The sequence below is a fragment of the Gymnoscopelus braueri genome, assembly GCF_963280865.1.
Source record: "Gymnoscopelus braueri genome assembly, chromosome: 21".
NCBI classification, from domain to species: domain Eukaryota; kingdom Metazoa; phylum Chordata; class Actinopteri; order Myctophiformes; family Myctophidae; genus Gymnoscopelus; species Gymnoscopelus braueri.
The window spans coordinates 49,717,179-49,730,403 of NC_137623.1; the positions used below are offsets into that span (position 1 = coordinate 49,717,179).

Genomic DNA, 13,225 nt, shown 5'->3' on the forward strand with positions numbered 1-13,225 from the left:
TTTTGGAAAAAAACCTTTGTTGCTGTAATATCAGTGGTTCTATTTTTCATGTCAAGGACCACCCAAAATGATATGCATTTGGCCTCGGACCCCCATCTCAAAATACTTGAGACCCCCCCCAAGAAGCAAAGATTTGAGTTCAAAATGTTCGCTTTAAAAATATATATATTCAAAGATTTTGCTCATAGCAAATAGCTCAAAGCTCAAGCTTGGTGCCGCGCTATGATCTTGTATATCAGCTTTCTTTTTTATAGCCAAAGAAATCTTTAAATGACACAGATGCCTTCCCGGATTGAATGGGTTAAGAGATTCTACTGTACTTATTACCTTTAAAGCCCTGCATGGACAGGCTCCCAGTTATATTTCAGGATATGCTGGTCTAAGAAAGGCACAACGCCCCGTTCACATTACAGCTTCGTGCAAAAAAAGCCTGACGACGCTAAATCCAATAATTGGGCGCGTCCGAGGATATGAGTGACAGCTGTCATATCATGTCTCAGCGTGTGTGCCCAGTTTGGGCAGTGAAAAAAAAACAGGTTGTTTGAACAGGAGCGCATTTTGAAATCAAAAATGCAAAATAGCTGCTGTAGGTGAGAAATTTGTCAATATTAGGTTACTGCATGACCTTTATGCATACAAATTCATAGAACGTTCATAAATGAGCTGCCAAATGACCTGAACGAGCCGTCTGTACTCCCACCCCCACTCCGAGTGAACTGCTAGAGGATACTGGAATGCCGTTCCAGACCACGAGGCTCACAAACCGACAGGCAGGGAGAAATCACAAAAGTGATTTTTATGACCTCAATAAGTAAGCTTAAACCAACTGCTTCACAAGAACAAATGTTGGTGTAACTGGGAGATTCGATGGGGAATCAATATTGTATACACCGTTTATTACCGTACAAAGAAAAAGTCAAGTCGGGTTCCATCCAGGGCTCCTGGTCTCCCCTAGCAGCTGGCAGACTCTGTCTGTCTGTCTGTCTGTCTGTCTGTCTCTACTTTTCTTTGCCTGATTTATTAATGCATTGATGTGTGTGTGTGTGTGTGTGTGTGTGTGTGTGTGTGTGTGTGTGTGTGTGTGTGTGTGTGTGTGTGTGTGTGTGTGTGTGTGTGTGTGTGTGTGTGTGTGTGTGTGTGTGTGTGTGTGTGTGTGTGTGTGTGTGTGTGTGTGTGTGTGTGTGTGTTCAGCATGTGCATTCAGGTTTAATGGATTCTCATTGGTCTACCTGGTCGTTCTCCTGCTGCTCCCATTGGCTGCTGAACCCAGAGGTAAATCCTTCACTTAAACCCTAACCTTAGCCTAACATCATCTGAAGTTAAAGGAGCACTTCACCCATTCTCAACCTTATGTTCATATAACTGGTCCTCACTAATGCTCATTATAATATGACACCATTCCGGTCTCCTCACTCTGTGTCTCAGAGGAGGGCTGTGGACAGTACAGAAACCTGCCTACCAGTGACATCATCGGTATGTTTGGTCATTTGAAGAAAAAAAAACATAATTTGTTTTTCTTTCTAATAATGCAAGAACAATAGCTTCTATTTCAGCATGCTATCTTTCCAGGAAGGGAAAGGCTGTAGTTTCTATTAGCTTTCAATCCCCATCATTGGTTGGCAGGTTTCTGAACTGTCCACAGCCCTCCAATGAGACATATATTCCTGAACCGATTAACTGACAACGGTCCCAATCGTTCTGAAATGGTATGTGTTCACAAGCTGGTCCAGCCGGCTCTCATCGACTCTAATGTACTTAAACCCTAGGAAGTCTGCCTGCTGTAACAGGAAGTAGCTTAGTGGCTATTTGAGGGTTTGAACCTGTGTTGTTTGTTCTAAATCATGAAAAACCCTGAAATATTAATAACATTATTAATGGACATTGATGTGAGACACAAACACACATTGTGGTGTGTGTGTGTGTGTGTGTGTGTGTGTGTGTGTGCGCGCACGAGCGTGACTGTGTACAGTACACTATTCACTGTGACATGAAATATGACAAATCCCAGAGGCCGCACACACGCACAGTCAGAGTAACGAAGACAGGATGTGATGTCATACAGTGAGTCATCCACTTCCTGTTAAAATAGACCCAGGTCCTTAGCAACGACCCCTGAGACCGTAGCGACAACCTTGTGCATTATGTTGGATTTCCTCAGGAAGACATCCTTCGGGGGTCCGTGCATGTGTGTGCGCGCGTGAAAGAATTATATCTAAAGCAGGGATCATCAGCATTTTTCAGGCCAAGGACCCCTTAGCTGAGAGATAGATGAAGCCGGGACCCCCCCCCCACTTATTGTATAAAATTGTGTTGCAGATTAAACTTCTTCATAGATTTCATAGATTGGCTTCATAGGCTTGTTTGTTTGCACTCCAGGGCAGGAATTTCACGACGGCCACGACGGCCATGGCCCTCGTTGCGCCTCTCTTTGGCCGTGTGCCAAAATTACATGCCAAAATTACATGCCCTACGGCCACAGTGGCCTCGATGCCCCAGCCCGCCTGCACCGCCCCAGATTGTTTCACGTTTCTCCTCAGCGCTATTTTCCTGTCAATACGGTAGACCAGTGGTTCTCAACCAGTGGTCCTTAAGGGGGTTCCAGGTGGTCCCCAGCCAAATGATGGAAGAGTTGGTATGCCAAATGGACCCTTATAGATCTTGAGAGTGTAAAAAAGAGTGTAAAAAAAAATCATTTTACGCCCTCAAGAGTTAAATTATTGTTAAACATCTGCATTACTTAATTTACAAGCAGTCTACACAATTAGAGAATGTAGAAGAATTGTTATTTTGATCAACGTGTGCCTGTCATCTCTTCTATTGGTACCAACATCAATACAGCATGGATGGAATTGTGGACAAAATCTTATCCAATGATAACAAAATATTTGAAGTTTTGGGTCTGAGATACAAAATCTCATAATGGTGGTTCGTGGCTAAATGCCGAATAAATAATGGACCTTGATATGAAAAGTGTTGAAAACCACTGTGGTAAACACAAGTTGACTGGTTGAGATTCTTCTAAATTCCTATTGGACAACATTGACAGTGAAACGCTGCACATATAACCAGTTCATTTCGAGCTTATGTGAATCGCGTGCAGCTTAAATTGCTGCGGAAGCCAAGCAACGCTTTTGACAGAGATAGAGGGGGGGGGGGCGCAGATAGAGTGAGTGAGAGAGCTAGAACTGCTGTTTAATGTTACAACTTACCAGCGTAGTTAAATTGATTTGTATCCACCGAAAAGTCTTAACATGCCGAAAATGTAAAGCATTTAAAGGGTATAATCATGTGGCTTAACAGGACTAAAATTCAACAAAACTTGAAACGTGTGTGTGTGTGTGTGTGTGTGTGTGTGTGTGTGTGTGTGTGTGTGTGTGTGTGTGTGTGTGTGTGTGTGTGTGTGTGTGTGTGTGTGTGTGTGTGTGTGTGTGTGTGTGTGTGTATGCGCACGTGCACGTGTGTGCTTGAGTGAGAGAGAGAGACACAGAGAGAGAGGGAGAGAGATAAAATGATGAAAAATGAATAAAAACCTGCCTAATATTATTAGGCTAACCAAATCAATCACATTTCATCTGAATGAAAATAACTTTTATGGGGAAAATAATACAATAACATCTCTAATCTGTGAATGCTCATGTGATCCATATGACCCCTACTTCAGTCAGTGAAGTCCAGGGCTGAATGTGACAAATATTGAGACCAATATGACTTTGTACAATATTGGTGATCTGCCAATACATTACTTTGTTAAATAAATGGCTTATATTTCACTGATATACTGTTCTTTAAATCACCCTTAACCTTTAAGTTAAATTAAGTATTTCCAGGTACATAATATCATTGGGCCTCATGCAGCAATACGTTCCTAAGGTTTCCTCTTACATTTCTTCCTAAGTGAATTCCTAAGAGAAGTTGAGTCAGATTCATGAAACGTTCTTAAAAGGCAGAATTGTTCGTAAATATGTTCTTGATGATGATGAATCCCAATCCTCGTAACTTGATGGGGTGTGCCAGTTCATCCGAATTACCATAGGGAGCCGCCCCACCAATCCCCATATAAGGCATGACTGCATGGCTCTGCCTGCAGTCACACCTGTGTGTGATTGCTGCACACAGAAATCACAGGAAATCACACACAGAAATAAAGTTGAGAGAATGAAGTAAAGAATACCTAAACTAGTCTAAAGATGGTGGAACACCAGACTCCAAACATAAAAATAAATTAATTAATAGTTCTGTGGAGGTACTTCTGAAGTGAACAGAAAATTATTTTATTTAACTCTCTCAGTGCCAAGAGTATTTTCATAAAGTACTCCCCCAGTGCCAGAAATTTGCGTTTTTTTTTATTTTTAAATTTTGTAATTTTTCATTCAAATAAATAATCTGATTGGGTTTTTAAACCCATAATACAGTTCTACCAGTAGAGAGCAACAAATCGACACATTGATGACCTCGCTGGCTCACTCGCCCCCTCCCAAACAGGCTCACGTCACATCCGGTCATAACCGGATGTTGACATTTTCGACAATCGTTGATCGGGCTAAATTACGATGCGATACACGACTACGATGACTGATCGTCACCCAGACCAAAGAGAGTAGACGTGGACCTCTCCGTTCGTTTTTTATACCATGTGAAAAACCGTGACTTTCCCTATTCTGGCCAAAAATGACCGCGGGGAAAAAATTAGAACCGGAAACGGAATCTGCGTCATGAAACCGGAACCCAATGAGTCTGAAGGAGTCAGGAAGCGAAAGTGATCATGAAAAATAAACAGAATAGCGCGACCACAGTCAAAAGTAAAAACTCGGGATTTCTCGTGCTGGTCTTTAAGGTAGCAGCTGCTTGGCATGTAATGGGGTGGAAATAGGGGTGTGGTGGGTTATATGGTGGTGCAAGGAGGGGTGTAGGGGGCTATGTGGGGGGTATGGCGATGGGTATGACGGGTGGGTATAGGGGGGCTTTCAGGTAGGAAGGGGACTGGAAAATGGGGGTGTGGCGAATGTCAGGGATATGGGGTGGGGGTATGGGGGGCGATGAGGGTGGGTTGGGTGTGGAGTTATGGGGTGGGTATGGGGCTTGGGCTTCAACTCAACCGGGTCCGTTTGGGTTAGATTGTAATTTCAGACCCGTCTCAAACATTTTCATGTCAAGGACCCCCAAATTGACATGCATTTGGCTGCAGACCCCCACCTGAAAATATTTTCTGCCAGGGAAATGTTTTCAAGATTTATCAAAATGTCTCGAAAATAGCCGATCTACAAGCTCAAAATGGCCAGTAATGGGACGTGTTGTGAGCTTGTAGATCGGCTATTTTCAAACAAAGTATAAAATAGGGTTAAAGTGATTAAACTGTTCCTCGTTTGCTGTGGACCCCCTGAAACTCCCTCAAGGACCCCTGGGGGTCCCCAGACCACACTTTTAGAACCACTGCTCTAAAGATATGATAAAAATATTATTGTAATTTAAATCCTATATTATACAACTGTAGAATTGAAGAAACTTCGAGAATTAATTATTTTTGCACAAACATGTCACACTTAAGAACTAAAAGGCCACCCTAAGAGTGCTCTTCAGTGTGTGTAGATTCTGTTCTTACCTGAGAACAGATCACAGCTAAGAAAACATTGGAGTATACCAAAATCTTCTTAAAAATTTCTTAAGTGGGTCTAAGAAAAAATGTCCTCTTAAGAAAGTGTGCGTAGATTCTGTTCTTACCTAAGAACAGATCACAGCTAAGTCTTAAGTGGGTTTAAGAAGAAATGTCCTCCTAAGAACGGTTGCTGCATGAGGCCCATTGTTTTATTTGATGGCCTTCTTGCCCTGGCATTTGGCCTTTGTGCCCTCAAATAATTGACAGCACCAAGTGCCCCTAAAATGACAACATTTCAGGCCTATTGCACATTATCCTTTTATATTGGATTCACGTTGTTGTGTATTTTTAGACATTTAATGTAAAAAGGAAAAAAAAAGTTCCTATCACACAAAGATTTGGCGGCCACCCTGTAGTAACTCTGAGGACCCCCTAGGGGTCCCGGACCCCCTGTTGAAGACCCATGATCTAAAGTGTTAAGACCCATGATCTAAAGTGTTAAGACCCATGATCTAAAGTGTTAAAGTAATACTTTCTTTTTTTGTCGCATTCCTGAGCCAATAATCCAATATTTGACTAATTGAAATTAATAGGAGACAAATGTTAACACAGCAATAGTATTATTTAAAACATTCTCTTTAAACCTGGATTATCAGTAGGCCTCTCAGTGATTACACTGTGAGAGTGGTTTCTATTATTATTTTATATAGCTTTGCATTGGCCTCCTACCACAGCAGCGTCAGCAAATATTTAATTTAACAAAAAAAGAAAAATAAATGTAAAAAATGTATTCAAGGCTTCATGGGGCGAGTCCGACTACGCCACCTGGAGTTTATTGAGCACAGGACTCCAATAAACTAACCACAGGTTCTTAAAAAACACACAAAAAAACAATGGTAAGGAATAACACTGTTTAATAGGATTAAAACAGTACATTATAAAAGGTTAAAACAATGTCCCAGAATCAAATCAGTCTCTCGAACAGCCGGTCCAATTGTCCGTCCAGTCTTCCTTCCTCTGAGGTCTAACTCGAGGTTCCTCGGGGAACAAAACACAGTAATCAGCCATGTTGCCCTCCTAACACTATTTCCTATACTCCTACCATAGGACCTGACATGCATTTATCAAAATGGGGGGAATCCCCCCCCCCTTAAGTGCTTCACATAGGCTCTGTACATGACTGTAGTTCCCTCTTACAGAAGGTAGCATTCTCGTTTCCTTTTCCGTGTCAGTTTGTTTCCCATAGCTTCATTCGATTGGTTCAGCAGCAGGTTTGAACTAGCCTGGCATGGCCAGACTAATATCACTGCGTAGATATTAGTCTGTAATCTCTGTGTGGAACCAAATTTCCAAGGGGCGAATAAAAAAAAAAGCCTCTGGTGATAAACCCGCCCCACATTTGCATACTGGGCACTGATTGGTCCCTCACTACTTCGGAGGGAGTGAAATCCAATCACAACTAAGATGCCAGACCATTTTTTACAATGGCAGATTTGTCTGGTTTCCAGGCTAGGTTTGAACTGGAAACGACACCTTCATATCGTCATTGTCGGGTGGAAACCTTGTATGTCCAAAACTGTTACTTTTCAGGAGATGGAAAGATTGTTTTCTTCAGAAATAGTGAAAATAGCAGATATACAAGCTCACATTGTCCCGCGATGTGACACATTGTGAGCTTGTAGATCGGCTATTTTTGAAACTTTTGCTCGGCAGTCTTGTATGATGAAGTAGGCTGTTAAATGATGAAAAAACATAATCCGTTTCAATTTGGAGATACGAGGTTTCTGCCCGACAGCGACAATATGTGTTTCCTGTTCAACACACTGTACCATGCAGTATATGGATGCTCTCCTTTGTGTGGACATGAATACATTGTTTAAGTGTGTGTGTGTGTGTGTGTGCGTGTATGTGTGTGTGTGCGTGTAGGTGTCCCAGGCAGCTTGGTGAAGTGTGTGTGTGCGAGCAGCGTTGTGTTCCTGTCGTTACAGCTGGTGTTTCAGGTGTGTGTGAGCTCTCTGCTGGCCACAGGAACCCTGGAACCTGAATATAACTGTAAGTACCACAACAAAACAATATGCTACCATACTTATGTAGACGACACACAAATCTACATAACCGTATCACAATTGTGATGTTCCAATACAGACACTGAGTAAATTTATTGAACAAATCAACAATGTGCCACAATTTTCTTCAATTAAACAAAGACAAAACTGAAGTAATTTCTTTTTTGGAGCCAAGGAAGACAGATTAAAAGTCATTGCCCAGCTTCAATGGTAATGTTAAAAAACACAATAGCCAAAAACCTTGGTGTAGTCATGGACTTGGACCTGAATTTGAACAACCACATTAACACAAGAACAAAGTCAGCCTACTATCACCTGAAAAATATATCACAGATTAAAGGATTAAAGGATTAAAGGAACAGGATTGGGAAAACTTGACTACTGTAGCGGTGTCTTTACAGGTCTCTGTAAAAAATCGATCAGACGACTGCAGTTGATTCAGAACGCTGCTGCTCGAGTCCTTATTAATACGAAGAAAGTGGAGCAAATCACTCCCATTCTTAACTCATTGAGTGCTATTCACGTGTTTCACGTGTTTTACCGCTATGGTGCAACGTGCCAATCACGTGTTTTTGAAAAAATAGTTTTTTTTTTTTGGGGGAAAAACATGTTCAGAACCCAAGATATCATTATCTGAAGATTTGCAGCTCCATCCACTCCGTGTTTAACTTATAACTGAAAAAGGCTGTATCTCGCTTCCTAAGCACTTTTTTTTAATCTCTGGCACTGGGACAACATAGCCAGAAATAATTCTGCCACTCAGTGAGTTAAGTCCTTACGCTGGCTCCCTGTATTTCAAAAAACTACTTTTGGTCTATAAAGCTTTGAATGGTTAAGCCCAAAATATATGTGTGATCTTGTGAACCCGTTGCTCTGGTACCATTTCCAGGCAGTAGCAGAAAGAACAGTCCTGTCCTGCACGGCTAGATCTTACCCTATTGAAAAACAGGCCTTGCGAAAAACAATTTAACTAACTGAAACTGTGCAAACAAAACGATCTAATTGAAATTTTAACAATTTTCCTTAGTTTTTGTCTGTGTAAATATTTAATCGTGACTCGTTGTGAGCTTGTAAGTAAGCCTGTAGTGTGAGGTGGCTTGATGTACAACTACATCCCCAGCCATGATGTACAAGTACTGTACACCCCCTGGACACTAGTATGTCACAGGGACTTTCAATCCAACCCTTGATGCTGAGTGCCAAGCATTAGGTACCATTATTATATAGCCTTTGGTATGACCCAGCCGGGAGATTGAAACCCAACCTCACAATCTCAGGGCAGACACTCTAACCACAAGGCCACTGAGCTGGTTGTGAGCTTGTAGATCCGACTATTTTCGTTATTAGATTTGCAAGATTAGATTATATTTCATTAGATATCGTCATTGTTAAATCTATAAGCTCACAATGCAATGAGCAATTTTTGAGGGGAAGAAAAGGAAGCATTTTTGAAAATCTTTGTCTATAATTACATACCCAAAATAGGGATCACTGGGTTGAAAGTGGTTTGTGGATTTTTTAAATAACTCCATTGGATCAACTAAAACACAGGGTATTTTTTACATTTTGTGAATAGTAGCGGACTAGCGGTTATGGACATACTGTACAAGGTTTCCACACGACTGCGATGGTATTGACTTCGCTCGTTGGACAGTTGATGTGCTGGTGGTATCTGGGCGGGACTTTATTAAGATTGATAATCCAGCACTTGAGGCCTTGTAGAGCACTGTGATCACTACCGATGTGAACTGTGTGGGGAGATAACATGGACGGCATCTGGCTTCAGTAACCCTTTCCCTGAAAGTACCCTTATCCAACTACAATGTTTTGATTAGAAATTGCCAAGAAGAGAAAACCATAGCTATAGGATATGATGCTGCTATGGATGAATGATAACCCACATTTTAACGATATAACATTACAAATAAAAAACATTTATTGGAAGAGTTGCAATAAGTGACTCCTGAGCAGAATCAAATCAGCAGATTTAATTAAACTCTTAAACTGTGGTCATAACATTTCACTAAGTCCAATAAATAAAAACAGCATAACGGATAATAAGTCTTGGTTTTTATTCAAGACACTGGACATGTCTGCAGCTTCACACAAACTATTAATGATTTAAATTTAACAGTAAATGATTATCATACGTAACGTACTCCCTGTAGTACCTCTGCGTACCCCTAGGGGGAAACTCTGCATTAGTTGACATTAGGGGTGCGACAGTTAATAAAACTAGTCGATTTAATAGATTTTTAAAAATTTTTTAAAGTCATCGACAGAATAATCGCCAAGAAAATAATCGCTAGTTACAGCCCTTATATAACCTACACTGAACAGCCTGTAGGGGTCACTAATGCAGCGATAAACAACATGAAGTCACGTGTTGGTGGGAGCCTCTGGGCCCCAATGAAGAAGCATATTCATATTTATGAAAGAATGTTTTATTCACACACACCAGCCTGTGCGTGCATGTGTGTGTGAGAGACTTTTGTCCTCTCATGAACCAGTGAATTTCTCACATACCAAACTCCTGTGTGTGTGTGTGTGTGTGTGTGTGTGTGTGTGTGTGTGTGTGTGTGTGTGTGTGTGTGTGTGTGTGTGTGTGTGTGTGTGTGTGTGTGTGTGTGTGTGTGTGTGTGTGTGTGTGTGTGTGTGTGTGTGTATTCAGGCTCCACCTGGGAGAAGACTCTTCGTCATCTGGGCTTAGAGAGGTAAGACCTACTGTATCTATATCCCCCTGTATGAGGGCCCCCCGACCACCACCCCCTCTCCATTAGGCTTTACCCTGTGGTTTTCAAACTTCCGGACCCCCATAACTCAGAGAGTGTAACACTCTCCGAGTTACAGACCTGTAAGGGTAAATTTGCTTACTAAATACAACCTCCTCAAGGCAAGGGTCCCCGGACCCCACTTTGTAAACCCCTGGCATTACCGACCCTCTGTTCCCATGGTAACTGCTGACTTTGTGTTGAGATCTTTTTAAACAATGGAAGTATTGTTACAACCCAAGAACAGCTGTTCCCTCAAGGCGTGTTAACAGTCACACAGGAAGTGACGTCATAGATATCTGTCTGTCTGTCTGTCGTGTCTGTTTGTCTTCTATTTATCCGTTTGTCTGTGTCTCTGCTCTCGCACATTTTTCTGCTCTGACAAGTCAAGACACAGTGTGTGTGTGTGTGTGTGTGTGTGTGTGTGTGTGTGTGTGTGTGTGTGTGTGTGTGTGTGTGTGTGTGTGTGTGTGTGTGTGTGGTGTGTGTGTGTGTGTTACTTAAGCTTTCAACATCTGCATCTTGTTAGTCTGTCGCCTGTCTGACACCTGCAATTTATGTGTGTGTGTGTGTATGTGTGTGTGTGTTTATTGCCACAGGCTACAAAGCATGACATTTACATAACATGTCAACTCTGTCATTAACATCAGCTTAAGGGTAGCAGTAACAGGGTAAATAGTCAGACACGTACAATACAAAGAAACTAGGATACCAGGCAAACATCAAACCTAGCATCAGGTAAACATCAAACCTAGCATCAGGTAAACATCAAACCTAGCATCTGTCTTAAGTAAATCTGACTGAATTATAAATAAATAAGTACACAGCTTGTACATATATTTATAAAAATACTAGCATCGATCTGCAAGTGATCAGATCAACACAACACACACACACACACACACACACACACTCTCTCAAACACACTCTCTCAAACACACGCATGTGCACACGCACACACACGTGGGAGGAAGTGATTATAAACAGACTAGCCTTAACAACTTCAAGTAGCTCTGTGTGTGTATGTGTGTGTCACCAGTAGGAGTTTCAGACACTAGTCTCTCTGTCTAGTCTGCTTGGCTCTTTATACGCCTACAAAAACACACACACACACACACACACACACACACACACACACACACACACACACACACACACACACGCACACGCACTCACGCACACATGTTTTGTTTATGTAATCTTGTTATGTGATTCTGACATATTATTGCAGTATTTGTTATGACATTTGTTGACATTAAATAGTTTGCAATAAACAAGTCAAACAAGAACAATTTAAATAGCTCAACACAACTAATATTACAATTGGTTTCTCCACATTCAAATGTCACTTTAAATTACCACTAGAGTTTTTGCACCTAGACCGTGCCCGCACAAATATTTCTCATGTGTTTTATTTCCTAATATACTGATTATGTCATTTTGACCATAACCTTTTCTTTTTTAAACAATATTTTATTGAAAAATATATAATATAAAAAAATATATATATATATTAAAAAAAAAAAACTGAGCTAAAAATAAAAATAAACAAAAGCTAAACAAAACAAACAACAAAACAAAATGAAATACAGTCTAGTGAAATGTATTTAGCTTTGCTGGTGAGCTTTTCTGGTTGGTGCCTTGCATGGTTTCCTCCACCATCGATGTATGAATGTGTGTGTGAATGGGTGAATGTAATGCACAATCTATGTAAAGCGCTTTGGATAAAAGTGCTATATAAATGCACCATTTACCATTTATTTACCATTCTGACACAGTGTTCGTCGTATGTATCCTGTTGGGCTGCACACTATATCGAAAATGTATCGTCATCACGATATCAACATGCGCATATACATATCGCAAAAGCAGTATACACACATCACATTTCAACAATCCATGTATAAAGGATGTTTTTGTTTGGATTATAAGAATGTTTTCAGGGGAGCAGTAAGAAACGCATTTGCTAAGTTGGTGGTACACGGTATATTCATTGTCAATAGCAGCTGTAGCCAGCTGCAATGTTTTGGAATGGCAATACACAGTTATTTCTTAATTTTGTTCAGTGTTTGCATACAGTAGGCTTTTTATTGTTTGGATTCTATGCAATGTTCCCTCAAAATTGTCAACCGTCTGAGCAATCACTCAAACCCCCTGAGCATTACTTTAGCAAGCGGCTACTACAATACACAAATCTATAGACAAAGCCGCGAACCAAAGGCAGAAAGACACTCAAACTGTTTACACTTCAGTATTTGTTTACTTATCTCGCGTCATATCGTCACGGCAATATTCAACGATGTTATCACATATTATCTCATATTTTGCAGCCCTAGTGTCCTGTATGGAGGGACAGGGTGGATGGTGGAAGAGTGGTCTGGCTTGAGAGATTACTCTAACTAATGAATATGATCCAGTTAGTCTGACACTCAGCCTGAATGTCTGTTTCCTCTCACTTCATTAGCCAGTCTGAATGTGTTTCCATTGCAAAGAGCCATTCCTTCTTCCATCTCCTAACCCACTGTTTCGCAAACACCGGGTTCGAGAAAATATTGTTTAATTTTTTTGTTTCCTACATTTGGTTTTTAATCATTATTATTAAAAAATATATTCAAAAAATCCCCCCCCAAAAAAAATCACAATTTATCATGAATTAAAAACGAATTGAAACATTTTTCAAAATAATTTCATAAAAAAATCACCCACAAAACTAAGAAATTCCATGAATTAGAAAAACAAACGTTAATAAGAAGTAGTGGAAATAGCAGATCTATAAGCTCTCAACAAGTCGCGAT

At 40.7% G+C, this 13,225-nt stretch overlaps 1 protein-coding gene across 1 annotated transcript in view; it reads left to right on the plus strand.

Annotated features, from left to right (window-relative positions):
* The window catches only part of LOC308077035 (piezo-type mechanosensitive ion channel component 2-like), a 61,083-nt gene that overhangs the window by 3,447 nt on the left and 44,411 nt on the right, over positions 1 to 13,225 (plus strand). The window contains exons 2-4 of the mRNA XM_080417562.1: positions 1,192 to 1,272; positions 7,520 to 7,645; positions 10,331 to 10,373. Of these exons, the coding sequence (XP_080273688.1) occupies positions 1,192 to 1,272; positions 7,520 to 7,645; positions 10,331 to 10,373 (250 nt within the window). The remainder of the gene's footprint in view (positions 1 to 1,191; positions 1,273 to 7,519; positions 7,646 to 10,330; positions 10,374 to 13,225) is intronic.